The sequence below is a fragment of the Phodopus roborovskii genome, unplaced genomic scaffold (genome assembly GCF_943737965.1).
Source record: "Phodopus roborovskii unplaced genomic scaffold, PHOROB, whole genome shotgun sequence".
Taxonomy (NCBI): Eukaryota; Metazoa; Chordata; class Mammalia; order Rodentia; family Cricetidae; genus Phodopus; species Phodopus roborovskii.
This window is the reverse complement of record NW_026126514.1, coordinates 7046367-7061471: the sequence shown is the minus strand read 5'-3', so window position 1 is coordinate 7061471 and position 15105 is coordinate 7046367. Positions and strand designations below refer to the sequence as shown.

Sequence of the window (15105 nt, the reverse complement as noted above, 5' to 3'; positions counted from 1 at the left end):
CTCAGGGAACACCTTCACAGACACAACCAGACATGTTTTTCTATGGTAATTCTAAATCCAATAAAACTGACATTGAGAGGTGGTAAAACACCATGGAGTCTATGCTTTGATGACATCTGGTGCTTTGCTGAAAAACTGGTAAACAAAAGGGAAAATGGATGGACATCAGTGCTCTTTGCTGGAATATTAATAAATTGACTGGTAGCAGCAAAATGAAAGTTCACATGGTTAGATCAGTAAGAGCACATGGCCTTGGGTTATTATCACTCCTCTTAAAATCTGTTGGAATGTCTTCAGTGAACATGGAATACACTGGAGACAACATAACAGGCACATATCCAAAAGGGTAATTTATAAGTTTGTTTACTGTCTCCTCATAGACTGTAGCAGGAGGTACAAATGCATAGCAATGATCCTAACCATACCCCATTGTTCAGTTTCATCTCTTTCCAACTTCATATCTACCTTCAACACTATGCTGCCATAAGTCTTAAGCAAAGCAATTCTGCCTCCTTCTCCGTGTGTGTGTGTGTGTGTGTGTGTGTGTGTGTGTGTGTGTGTGTGAGAGAGAGAGAGAGAGAGAGAGAGAGAGAGAGAGAGAGAGAGAGAGAGAGAGAAAGGGAAGGAGGGAAGGAGGGAGGGAGAACATAGTACCCATCCTTTATTCCTCATACTCATGCTATCTTTTACCTCAAGTATCTTCCCCATACTTGACTCCAACCCCGGTTATGTTGGGGACCTTTCTGTGATGAGATTCTGTAAGCTTGGTGCCACACTTCCTTTTGTGTATCATTGTTTGTTTTTTTTAATAATTTTTATTCATCATTTTTATTTTATTTTATTTTACTTGCTAACCACAGTTTCCCCTCCCATCCTCTCCTCTGACTCCATTCAGATGGGGTATGGTCTCCCATGGGAATCAACAAAGCATGGCACATCAAGTCAAGGCAGGATCAAGCTCCTCCACCTCCCAACCCCCACCCCTCACCTCAAGGCTGAGCAGGGCATCCTACCTGTTGTCTTTGCTAGGCTCTGTCCTCAATGCTGGACACACAGGGGGTGACCAATGTGAAACTTCTGGAGGAATACATGGAAGTCTGATGAAAACTAGAGATTAGAAAATAGTTTAACTACAAAATTATAAGATATGGTCTGTAGGAAAGTAGAACAATTTTACAAATAAGAAAATGGTTTTGCATTCATGTAAACTGATTTTCTCAGTTCTGCTATTAATTGTAATTAGTGGTTGGGGTGGTTGGTTCTTTTAGTAAACTTTCTGAGTGATATGCCACATGGTGCTGTTTGGTAATTGACATTTTTCCCCCTTTCATCTAATGTCAGGAGAGTGAGAGAAGCATTGTGCACTTGCTCTGGTAAAGCAACCATCGTCTTCTTCATACAACCTCACTTGATTGATGGCTATGGTAGTGCTTGGTAACAATGCTGTCATTTTTTGTTTTGTTTCTTATGATTTTGGTTTTTTGAGACAGGTTTTCCCTGTGTAACTGCCTTGGCTGTCCCAGAACTCACTTTGTTGACCAGAATGGCCTCGAACTCATAAAAATCCATCAGCTGAGTGCTGAGATTAAAGACATGTGTAGTGAAATATCCACCCCACCCACACCTGTTGCACTGACTATGCCCACTGGGGAGGCTGGGTCTGGGGTCCTGGACCCCTGCTTGCTCTCTTGGTTCTGGCTGGGTCACGGAGAGCAGCCTCCTTGGAGGAGGGACTTGAGGGTCATTGGTTTCTCATGTAAGTGGCTTCTCCCAGAATAAAATATATAACCCATATTTTATCCTCATCCTTTGTATCTTAACCTGTGCACCACCACTGCCCGGCTAACAATGCTGTCTTAAAGGCTGAGTTCCCAGGGTCAATTTTGTTTATTGTATTATGGCTTTATCCTAATTAACAAACCTTAAATTTGAACGATACATTATATGGGTGTATATATACATGTGTGGGTTGAATTCAAGAACAAGAGAACCCAGACTTTTAGACCTTCAATTTATTCCAGACCATTTAGCCCTTCCATTTATGGATAGGAAATGAATAATCCCATGGATAAATGACTTGCTTAGAGGAACCAGGGAAAGAATTCTGGTTATCTTACTTTTCCAGATGGACATGATTTTCAAGCAAAAAAATAGTTGTATGGGAACATTACAAGATCTATCATGACTGTCCTGATTAATTCACCTTTATTAATAAAGATAAAGGCTTGCCCCAGAGGTCCTGCCGCTGTGCCTTGCAACCCTGCTGCCCTGGTTCTTGCTCTTCTTTGGAAAACCATAATTGTTAAAAGCGTATGATCATAACCTTATCCACTAGGAGAAAAGAGAGCTCCTTACAGATGAAACGGCAGGAAAAAAAAAGCTTTCTCACGCAAGAAGCTACTAGATTATAAATTACCAGCGTGTAGCATAGTAGTAGTGTAAGTAGCTTTACAGTTTAGCAATTATAAAAAACAACCGTGGTAACTGTAAGAGTTACAGTAACAGTGATCATAGCAGTTGCTTTACCTGGAACCCCTACAGAGATGGTTATCAGCATGTGTTATCACAGACATGTATTCATGGGCAAGTGTCTGTATACTCATTGCATAAGTGAAGGTTGTAAGTACTCAGCTTGTTTCCCCAGAGACCACACAACAGTACAGTATTTGTAGGTAGTCCCTCATGGACCGTACACTTACTTCATTTGCAAACAAATTCAATTTGAGTTTGGTTGTAATCTAGCTCCCCACATTGTCCCATACATAATACATAGGAATGTGTTTGTACACATTTTACATATACATGAATGCAAAGATTTCTCTTTATTAATAAAGATGGATTGCTCAATACAGTATTGGTGCACCAGCTAAACTTGTAAGGTCCCAACACACTTCTCCTTACTTCAAAATTCACATTCATTTGGAAATAACAATTAAGCACATTTCCTTACCTCTAGGGAAGAGTCATTTACTAATAGAGGCATTAGCATCTTATCAGAAACTGAGCCACAAGGCAGGACTGAGTGTGAGGGTTCTTGGCACCAAAGCCTGAAGAACTGGGTTAGATTCCAATCCACATATGCTCAATGGCATTTGTACATTCAGGTGTGTTGACAGAATTCAGAATTTCTTTTCTGTCCGGTCCCGCTACCCTTAATATCTGACTCCGGGTTTTTATTACTTAGACCAATTAAGAACCCCATTTACACAGGTGTATACACACACACACACACACACACACACACACACACACACGTGTGCACACATGCAGGCACACCAAATGAAAAGAAAATGTTTTCCTATTTATGGTATTATAAGAAAGTTATTTAACCTTGAATACTTCAGCTTCAGTTACCTTATTTATAAAATTGTGACACACAATGTAAATTTGATATATGTCCTCTATTGAGTTAATGATATGTAGGATTCTCAGGAGTCATAGTCATCTTTGTTTTGTGGATGTGAGAACCAAGCTTTGCATTTTTGCCATGTCAGTGGGACTCAAACTTCTCCCTTTTCTCTCTTCTACTTTTATACTTATCTGCAGCTGGGTTGGGACACAGAACTTCTGTTTAATTGGTTTAATTGGTTGTAATTTAATCTGATTGTAGTGTTTTTTCTTTTCTTTCCTCATAGTACCAGCTCTCTGCCAGAGTTCTAAGAAAATAATTGGTCACCTCTTTTTCTTATTTGAATAAAATTATTCAGTAGCTAGCTACTTCTACTAGCTGTTCTGTTTAAAGTACTAAATTCTCTTTTTATTATTATTTGTTGAAAAATAGATTCTTGTCCCATACAATTCATCCCAAGCACAGCGTCCCCTCCCCCACTGCTCTCAGCTCCTTGCTGCCTCCCCTCCCCCCTAAATCCATTCCCTGGCCATCTAAATTCTTTATTTTAATCTTGGAATCAATGGGGATTCAGTGGATTTATTGGCACCTTCTTTATCATCTTTCAGGTCTTATAGAAATTTGCCTGATGCACCCTCTCGACGTGGTGAAAACCAGGTAAGGTTCTGCATGAACAAGTTTTATTGACCTTGGCTGATATCCAAGTTAAGATCTGTCAGAATACTAAATGCTAGAACTTGTCCCAGGCCGGTAGCTTCTCCCTGTAATGGCATTTAAATTTGCTTTTCAAAGAAAGTACCATCTGACATATAAAATATGAACAGTGAGAACCATCTTTGGAGAAAGGTCATCTGGAGGTATGCCGTGTTTACTGCTGTCGCATGGCAAGTTGAGGGTATGATTTGTGGTGTTCTTGTACATGAGGTCAATTTATAAAATCGGTGTAAAAACCAAACATTATCTGGTGAATTATGACAGCAGCTTTTCATTTGGCATGGCACATAACAGATTGCTGTCTAATAGTTAGAATTTTTTTTATTTCAGGTGAGCTTTTAAAATGACAGCTAAAGAATTTATTCCCATCACTCTTTGTCAGTGCAAATGCTGTATTTCCATGAAAGTGCTTCTGTTTATAAGGAAAGATTTCTCTTTCCATCATTTCTATATCCATCAAGAATGAAAACAATAAAAAAGCAAAACCAAAAACAAGAAGGCTGTGAGGTTTAATATGATCACTGTAAAGCATTTTGGGGAGGTGGGTCTTTTTTAAAAATGTTTTCTTTTTAATTTTTGAGCTTATAATATAAATTTCCCCTCTCAAAACTCCTACATGCATTCCTCCATTATGGTAACTTTCAGGTTCATGAACTCTTTTTTTTTTTAATTTGTGTGTGTGTGTGTTTTAATAAATGCATAAATATGACCTTCTTGAACTGCATGTTACTTGAGTGCATGTTTTCAGATATGACCCCTTTTATTAAACATTCAACTGATAAGCTCTTCCCTGGGGAAAATAAGAGCACATATTCGAAAGTTTAAATTATGGCTAAATTATTGAACTTTAATTTTTGAAATTTGAAGCTTTTAGTGAATAGTGAATGTTTGCATATATTTGCATTACATAAAACCCAAGTACACCAGTTAGAAAATGTTGGGACACTAATTTTTTAGTTGAATAAATCATTGCTTCCTCTGTCAGAAACTACTTCATGAGTTGGGTCATTTGATGGACATTTTATTTCATTTACCTAAAGGGGCCTCTGAATTCAAATTTTCTCAACATTTAATGTGTGTGTGTGTGTGTGTGTGTGTGTGTGTGTGTGTGTGTGTGTGTAATGAATCTTCCAGTCTGAGGCCCTGTGGAGAAACTCATCAACGCCAACTTCAAAAGCAATCTTGTATGCGTGGGTTGGATTTGAATTGTACATTGCTTGAAATGCATTTACCAAGTAGCTGTAACCTTATATATTTTTTGCTAAATATCAACACTTCCATGAAAATAACATTCATTAACATTCATTAACTGGGATTGGTCATGTGCCTGTTGTGGACTATTACTTTAACTATGTGAAGGTGTGTTACATTTGTTTGTGCTGTTTGTTTAATTATGTAAAGGTGTGTTGCTTTTGTTTATGTTGCATTTGCTTGATTATGTAAAGATGTGTTGCTGTTTGACCTTGCCTGCCTGAGGTATTTGGTTGGTCTAATAAAAAGCTGGACAGCCAATAACTAAGTAGTTGACGGATAGGCAGACTGGTGGGTAGAGAGAATAGGAAAGAGGAGCAATCTAGGCACAAGGAAGAGAAGAAATAGTGAGGGAAGAAGAGATGGAGATGCCAGCGGCCAGCCAGGCAGCTGCCAGACAGACAGACAAGGAAGAAGAAGGAAAAGTAGAACGAAGAATGAAAGGTAAAAAGCCCTGAGGCAAAATGTAGACTAAGTGAAACAGGTTAAATTAAGTTATAAGAGCTAGTGTGACAAGCATAAGATAAGACCAGCACTCATTGTTAATAATAAGTCTCATGTTATGATTTGGGAGCTGGTTTGTGGCACACAAGAAAGCCTGCTACATGTGCCCCTGCCTACCTTGAAAAGAGAGGGATAATACCACCCTTGCAGGTGTCCTGAAAGAGAGAATTGGATGGTAGAGGGCAGCTGATCTGCACAACAATAGAAAATGTAGTGACTAAAACCCTATTCACAGTCAAAGATGTATATATGCAGAAGTCATTTTGCAAGAGAAGTGGACTATGTGTGATTTGTAGGACTTAACACTAAGCCACTAACAAGATAGCCAGTGGAGAGGAACAGATGAGAATGCTGGGCTCTTCACTGTTATAGTCTGGTGGAAATGAATTCCTGTCTTAAAGTTTAAGAAGCAACTTTGTTTTTCAATGGAAGTGTTACAAGTTAGAATTACAAGTTAGAAAGGAAAATTGGAGCTACATAGAAGCCTAGTGAATGCATGTCACCTGAGCATGAAGACTCTCAAAGCTATTTTTTGGAAACATGCACTGACATTTTCAGTTAGAATGCTATCTTAAGATTACTGTATTTTTCTTTCTGATAGAAGCACTGCGATCCACCTATAAGGTTTTATGTTTGCTTGTTTTTCTGAGACAGGGTTTCTCTGTATTGTTTTGGAGCCTGTCCAGGAACTAGCTCTGTAGACCAGGCTGGCCTCAAACTCACAGAGATCTTGCTGCCTCTGGACTAAAGGCATGCGCCACCAACACCCAGCTTGAGGTTTCCTTGCTACAACATCAGTGACTTAACAAGCAAACTTCTGCTTTCATTATCACCTATAAGTTTATAGGAAATAAATGATCCAGGGGATTACATTAGATCCTTGTTTTGAATTATATGTTATTCCCTCAGGATAAACTTAAATATACCAAGTTCTTGGATAATAAGAATGGCACTTTCCAAATGTGTAATTTCCATTCGGTGTGATGGCATTCATTGGCATCTTCCACCAATTTAAAAACTTTCAAAATATTTATTTTAACTTGATTTTCAACTTATAATATGGCTGTATTTCCCTTTAATTATTATATACAAATATTGATGCCAATAAAAGAAGAAAGATAGAAATAAGAATCCAGCTATTAGAATGAATGAGTTACTCATATATAGACTATTTGTATTAGGAATTAAAAACCAGCAGCTAGGATACATTCATAACCAGATGTGCAAGGCATTCTGAATGTACCAACAGGAAGAAGTCAATCTACTAGAACCAAATGGGACAATATAATGATTATGCTTCTTCCTATATAACAAATACTCCAAGGTAATGTGAAATACAGCATGGAACATTTTTAAATAGGAATGAAAGCATACCAAGTAACACAATTGATCATTTACAGAGAGGAAAAAATATTTTTGACAAAAGAACTGTAAAATGAGTTTTTTATAATCCTTTGTTCATCACTCAGCAGAGTAAAGGGTTAGACACAAATAAAGGTCAGAAAGAAAAGACAGGACTTCATGGAGCCAACCTTTTTAGTTTACCTTTATCCAGCACACAAGATGCTGTGGGAAGCAAGCTATATCCACAATTCAAGATTAATTCAGTGTATCACTCTTCAAGCCATGATACCAAAGGAAAGCATAGAAAGGCCTGAAAACAACAGTGTAGACATGTGCACTTATGTCCAATGCCTGTAACAACTTAGAGTTCACTGCCCAAGGACACACCATTACCAAGCACCCTGCTAAAATAATCAGTGCTTGGTAGCTTTATGTCTTATTTCTTAAGTTAGCCTTGTTCACTTTTTGATTAATCAAAACAGTAAGTGTACATTGTATAAAATTCAAATAACACTCTAAGACTTATGTCAGTCAAGATAGGTTAGGTTGTAACAAGCCCAGATCTCAGGAGATTACACTTTCTCATTCCTACCTCATGTCCAATATGAGTAGATACCATAACCTGTTTATGCTGCTTTAACTAAATACCATAAACTGGGTCCTTGTAATCAAAAGAAATCTTTCAGTTATGGGCGCTGGCATCTACAGTTCTTTTCCCCACAGGTTCCGTATCTAGTATCTAGTGAAAGCCTGCTTCCTCATTCACAGACAGCACCTTCTCATTGGGTGCCCCATGTGGCAGAAGAAGCAAGATACCACCCTGGAGTCATTGTTACAGGGGCATTAACCTTATGCATGAAGGACACACTAATGGGACACTGTGCTCACTGCAGTCATCCTGGGCGTCAAAAGTTGTTTTCCCCTCCATGTGACAGAAAGTGTAGAGCTCAATAGTCTCATGTTGTTTCTGCTGAGACTTATGGTTCAGAGATACTCATTTGATCATACCTAGCCAACCATAGTGGAAGTGTGGTCCTCCCCTTTGACAGGGAGGACATGGAGGTCAATATGCTACAGGCATTCATGCCCATTCCCAGCCTTATATTAAGAAACATTATCCACGTACACATACCAGTTCCCTTTCCAGATGCAAAAACACCTTTGGCTTTTAGCTGCTTCTTTGAAAACCCACTCTCACATTTCTAAATATCATGCTTATCATGATTGCATTGGCTTCAACAGTGCTTCCATCTGTGCCAGTCATGGAATCTCAAAAGGTGACCTTTGGAAATAAGGTCTCTGCAGATATAATTAGCCATAGTGCAGTTATACTGAACTAGGGGAGACTCCAAATTCCCTATAGTTTTCATCCTTACAAGAAGAGGAAACTCAGTAGACAGATAGTCAGATGGGGTGTAGGAGGCAGTCACTTCCAAGAAAAGTGGTGATTGGAATTATGCACATCACGGTTTGCTAGAAACTTCCAGAGACTGGGAGAGAGGAATAGAAGAGACCTGGGAAAAAATTCAGCATGCTGTCTTAATTTATGTATTTTAAATATTGTTCATGATACTTATACCCTTCACCCTCTTTGATAAAATTCTATCCTATTAATGTCACTGATAATCTGTGTCATTGTTTGACAATGCAGTTACTGCTTACTGCTGAACTGAGAAATACTTGATGACTTGTTTTCCTGCAGTTAATTGCCTTCTCTTTTCATTCTTCAGTACTCTGTGTGTTGTTGCTAATTATCATGTCTTCCAAGATGCTTCTGTAAGCTTCTTGATTGTTTTCTACAAATGTCATGGTTATGTTTGTTTAAAGTGGATTTATTTATAATCATCTGGTGTTTTCTTAGGCAGTACTTCTTACTTATCTTTTACCCAAGGTTGTGTGTGGCTGACAAGGAAGAAGGTCATACCATTGCCATGTGTCTTGCATGAGCCACTTTCCTGCTTCCCATCTGGAGCTCTCCTAGCTCAATCTTCAGTCAGTAAGCCACAGGGTGTTCAGTGATATGATAAGGAGACATATAAACACTTCCAAGAAATTTTCAATTTTTTCCCCAGGTACATTTAATACCACCCATGGTTTCTGATTTAACAAAGGGCTCCCGAGGTCCTTTGCTAGTGTCTCCCTCCCCCTGTACTTTGGATGTAGCTTCTGCTCTACTAATACTGCCCTCAATCCATTTCCTCTGTTCATTTCTGCTGTACAAAGTGTGTTGATGTTGCACAGCTATAGCTATTTCCAGATCTATATTCTTTGTCCTCATGGGTTTGCACTCATGTATAATTTTACTAACTACATTAGTCAGAGCCCAACCAAGAGAATACACCCACTCTGAGTATTCAAAACAAAGGGAATTTAATGCAAGGAATTAATTACTCAGATTCTAGACCTTCGTAGGAGCCAACAAAAGTCTCTGTGAGGTAACTCAGAGATTAGCAATAGGCTAGAAACAGGGAGGAGGTCATACAATAATCATCCCAGTAATCATGGTGGAAGTTACAACTTTGGCTGGCCTATCTAGTACAGATGTAGCCTCAGAAGAGAAAGAGCCACCAAAGGATCCTTTACCTGAAGCAAACAGGAGTGAGGCCAAAGGCTTATATCTGGGGGTTGGGGAGGTGGGACAGATCCTTTGATTTCTTTCTTCCCACCAACCTTCAGTTTCCCACCTACCACTGCACTTTCTTGTTGACTCATGGTATCCTGGGAGGCACAGTCTCTTTGCAGGGATCAGGAATTCTTTGAACAGGAACAAGGGAAAATTTTAAAATAAGAAATTGAACCAGAATATGCATGCTGTCACTTTAGCAAGCTTTCCTTTATTTATAATTTTTCTCCATTCCAGCTCCTCTAATATCCTTCCTACCCCATCCAACTTCATATTCTATCTCTGTCTAAAAGTAAAAATCAACACAAACACAATAGTACAAGACACAAAACAAACAAAAAAATAAACTACATGCAAAAATATGAAGTGTGTTTGGTGTTGGCCCTTGACTAGTGAGAATGAGGCCTATCCTAGAGTGTGGTTGATATTCCCAGTGACACTTCACTGGGGAAAAAGTTTATTTTCCCTTCCTAAGAAGGTATCAATTGTAATTACTTTCTTGGTTAGAGGTGGGACTTTTTGTCCACTTCTCCATGATGGAACTTTGTATATTTTTGACCTGTGTAGATTAAATGGGAAGGCCCTATTGTTGAAGATACAGCTGACTTATGCCATTAAACATGGAGAAATCAAGCTGGTGTGCAACTAAAAGCTTTACCCCTACTGACTAATACTCCTAGTGCTGGAAGTCACTTTGTATGCATGCAAAGGAAAAAATCCTGTGACCTACATCAACAACCTGTATTTGCAAGATATACTGGTGCAATTATGACACAGATGTTATGGGTGTAACCAATTGCTTTTTATTAGGACTTAAGGCACTCATTGAGATCAGCCCATACCTGACACTGTTAAAGTGACCAAGAACCTGAGACTAGATAGGTTACAGGCCTCCAGGGAAAAACCTATTACTACTATTCTGATAGAAGAACATAGCAATAAAATGACTCTCAATGACATATTGCTATACCCAAAGATCAGAGTATTACTCAACCCTCATCAGAGAAATTTGTTCTTGCAGTAGTGGTAAATGACACAGAGAACCACAACTGAACCACGCGCAGGGAGACTTTTGAGAACTCAACCATAGGTGGGGTTGTCTTCATCAAACACTCCCCTTCAGGGCTCAGGAGTCTATATAAAAGAGGAGGTGGAAAGATTCTAAGAGCCTGAAGTGGTTTCTAAGGAAACAGTGACAACCAAACACAACAGGACTGATATACATATGAACACAGAGACTGTGATAGCATGCACAAGGTCTGAACAGGTTCATTTTAGTAAGCTTTGAAGAAAGCTAAAAACGAACAGGTATTTCCAATCCATCATGCTGAACTGAAACTCGTGTTGCATCTGAAAAGATGTTATTTAATAACTCTTTCATAGGGAGATAGTCAGGTGTTGTAGTATTTCCATTATGTAGAAAATGGTTTATTCCACTAAAAGCAAGCACAGCTACAGGTGTAGACCTTTGTGAGCAGAGGCTATCCCAATGACCACTGGCTTAATAGTGACCACAGTATAGTTACATAGAGTCAGGGTCTCTTTTGAGATTTTTCTCTAGAGTTGGGCTTTTCCAGTAGCTTATAGTTTTGCTTATACTCAAGTAAAACTCTACACACAATTTGTTTAAATTCCTCTGCTAAGACCCTGACTACAAATAGTAGAAAAGAGTCTATTCACTTGAGTCTATTCACTTGTAAGACTAGTAAGATTAAAGGTTCGTAGCTGCCTACTCTCCTGGAGCTAAAATAGAATACTCTGCAATAACCCTCTCATTCTTTTCCTTCCTTCCCTGCAGATGCCCTTTTTTTGAACAGGCATCACTCAAGTCAGCTTCACTCACTTAGCATCAGGGGTTCCCTCAGCTTTCAGCTCATATTCTCCTTCTGCTCCAGATCAAGGCTGCCTAGGTTTGGCTGGGTTTGAGTCCCAGCTCTTTCACTCATTGCCTGTTAGTTTCGTTGAGTTTATTAACTTCCCTGAGCCTCAGTTTCCTCTTCTCTAAGTGGAAATAGGAATGGAACCCACATTATTGTGGAGATAATAGACACACACCCAAAGGCACAGGCACAGGGATAGACACACAGAGTAGCATACACACACATACATGCACAAAACACAAATATAGTGTTTAATTCTAGGTTAGCAAAGAAAGGGAAAATTTGAAGACAAATGGAGTTTTTGAGGTAGCCAGGGAAACATAAGGCAATATACAAAGTACAGGAGAGAGGAAATGTTTAATATGGAGTCAAGTGGTTTCAAGTTCCAAGCCGGAAAATGTGTGTTATGTGAGCACTGCATTTAAATCCTCCCACAGAAGGTGTTTGCAAGCAGAGAATCCTCCTGGGTTTAAGGGCAAGAGAGCATTGGTTTAGTGCATATGTTCCTAGTGATGTCATTCCACACATCATCTTAGGGCTATGTGCTGACATTATTACGTATCCCCAATGACTATCACAGTATCTGACCTCCAGGAGGTGTCCAGTAAATGCTGTTGAATGAAAGAAGAAAATAGTGTTCATTAATAACCAGAAATAGCACCACCAACTATGTGTTCAATCTGGAATATTTAGAAAGTTAATAATAGGCAGATGTATTGTCTTTGTTGGGAAATGTATGATTTCATGGAAGAGGAGGGAAGTAAAAGTCTATTGAAGTAAAAGAGGGAACAACATGGTGTCTAGGAACATTTCAAGCCTGTGGTGGAGTTGCAGACATTAAAATGAGGTGAGGAGGTGAAGTAGGTGGACTACTTCAAGAGAAAGACAGAGGTGCTAAAGGTGCCCAAAATACAAGCTCTGCAAAGGGAGGCAAAATGGTGGACCTCACCTGGAGCAGCACCAGAGGATGGAAGTAAACTTCAGGACTCAGGCATGACTTTAAATTTTCTAAGAACCACACTTGAATAAAACAAAAAAAAAAGCTGATAAAATTAATATTAATGCTATATCTTATCAAACCCATGTTTTAAACATTAGAAAAATGCTAACGAAATGTTTTTTTCAATCTTTGTCTAATCTATGCCATTAAATCTGCTACCCATTTCACACTTAGATTAACATCTCAATATCGGTTAGTCAGCTACATTTCAATAGCCAGCATAGGTTATTCTGTAGCATCTTGTAGAGTTAGGTGCAATGAGAAGACAACTGTCCAATGATTCCTTCATGAGAACATACTCTTTTAGAATAGGTTGACAATGGCAAGTAAGCAAAGTCCAAGGTGACATGGGGATGGGGAGAAAACTGCATATGTATTTGTAGATTTGTGTCTATTGCTCCCTATTGCTGTGATTAGTGCCATGAACAAAAGTGACTTGGGGAGGAATGGGTTTATTTGGCCTCCAAGTTAAAGCCCGTCATCTGGGAAGCCAGGGTAGGAGGAACTCAAGGCAAAATCTTGGAGGCAAGAACTGAAATAGAGACAATGGGGGAAGGCTGCTTACTGGCTCACTCCTGGCTTTCTCCTCTACCTCTCTTATACATCTTAGGCTCACCTGCCTAGGGATAGCACTGCCCGCAAAGGTCTGGGTCCTCTTATATCATTATCAATCAAGAAAATGTCCCACAGACAGTTCAATCTGACAGGGAGGGCTTCTCAATCAAAGGTCCTTCTTCCTGAGTGACTCTAGTTTGTGTTAAAGTAACAAAGTACAAACCAGAATAATTTGTACTTAAAAAAAGAAACATCATTCAAAAGCTGCAAGAGTTGTGAGCATCACTGTGGAAGGAGGGGATAGTCTCCATCTCTTTGATAAGTTCTTTTTTTCATAGGGAGGGAAATAAATGATTGGGCCTCAAAAAGAAAGAAGTGCTTGAGATGTTCCTTATTGTCCTTCTCTTTCCTCCTCTTCCTCTTCCTTCTTCTCATTCTTGATAATTTCTGCCACATTTTGTTTTTTAATTGGGGGAGTAATTAAACTGTGAACTAAGTGTACTGCCCCCCCCACTTCAGTAGAGACCGACCATTTCCAGGATGTGGTTGTCTGAGAAGTAGATGTGTTCTGATGCAGCCTGGGGAAGGAGAGAATGGAAGAGGCAGTGTCACACCTCCTTGTAGACACTAGTTAGAGACTGTTGGGGGATGGGCATGTTGACACTTGGCCTCCATCCTTCCTCCCATCAGAACTTGCACCTCTCACACTTCTCTCAAAATATGTCCATCACTGCATAAATTCAAAAGACTCATGCAGTTTGAAAATTTGGCAACCACATGCTGTCATATATGTGCTTATGGGGCTTTTACTCAAGTAGTTGAGAATGATTTACACAGTATTGGTGGCTCCTCCTAGGCCCCAGACATACTCACTCAGTGTTCTAGGGGTGGAGCCCACCAATATTTATGTTCACCAGCCTCCTGGCTGGTTCTTACATACTGAGGCCAGACTGGTTGCTAGGTCAGCTTTTGGAAACAACTGCTGAATACCCTGTAGACCGTTCTGTAAAGAATTCCTTTTCTGAAGTGTTAATCATCTCATTCATCTTCGTTCTCATTCATTTCATGTATGTGAATGCTGTGGTTAAGTGAGCAAATTGGAAGAAGGGAAAAAGCTCACCTTGCAGAACCAGTTCTATGGCTTGTGAGCTGATACAGGAATATATGTGTCTAGGGTCAGAAATTATGCATCTCGTCCTACTGAGTGGGGTCATAGTGGCAAAGCTCAGCACCAGGGGATAAAAGAGCATCTGGCATTGGCTGCTCCAGAAGGAAAGTAAATTACTCTGGTGGGTAGCATGATTTAGGGACAGAAGCCCATCACAGACTTTATTAAAAATGAAATTTGAGGATGGGCAGTACTGAGAGGAAGCTTTGTGAGGATCCAGCAGGGGATGAGGAGTGGGAGCCCTGAGGCATCCACAGCCCCATCCACCAGAGAGGAGGGGAAAGCAGAAAGGAACTTTAAGTAAGCATTTGAGAGGTTGGAGAGGGGGCATTGAGTAGCTAGTACAGGGGCCAACAGAACAGTGGGGTGGAAAAGAGGAGAGTGTTTTCCTCCAAATACATTGTTTTCTTTTAATGCTAAGGAGTCCTTTTAAAATAAGAGCAGTGGGAGAGTTTAAGATAAGGTATCTAGCAGAACCACAACAGCCTAAAAGGTAAATAAGCCACTAAGGAGGTGATTTTCATGTTTTAGTGACTGTCCAAGGATATAAAACATTCAAGGCTAGACCACTGTCATGGCTGTGTTATCACTCTAGAGAGACACTTGGGCTTACACCACTATTGCGATTTCTTTCTGACCATGGGAACTGCATGTCTGAAGTACAACAGGGAGTAGATCCACTTTTGAATATGTTGTATTTTAATTGAGACTTTGTAA

At 39.5% G+C, this 15105-nt stretch overlaps 1 protein-coding gene across 1 annotated transcript in view; it reads left to right on the top strand.

Moving 5' to 3' along the window:
* Nucleotides 1-15105, top strand: part of Slc25a21 (solute carrier family 25 member 21) — a 466934-nt gene that overhangs the window by 263803 nt on the left and 188026 nt on the right. Inside the window, exon 2 of the mRNA XM_051195877.1 lies at nt 3958-4006. Within this exon, the coding sequence (XP_051051834.1) occupies nt 3958-4006 (49 nt within the window). The remainder of the gene's footprint in view (nt 1-3957; nt 4007-15105) is intronic.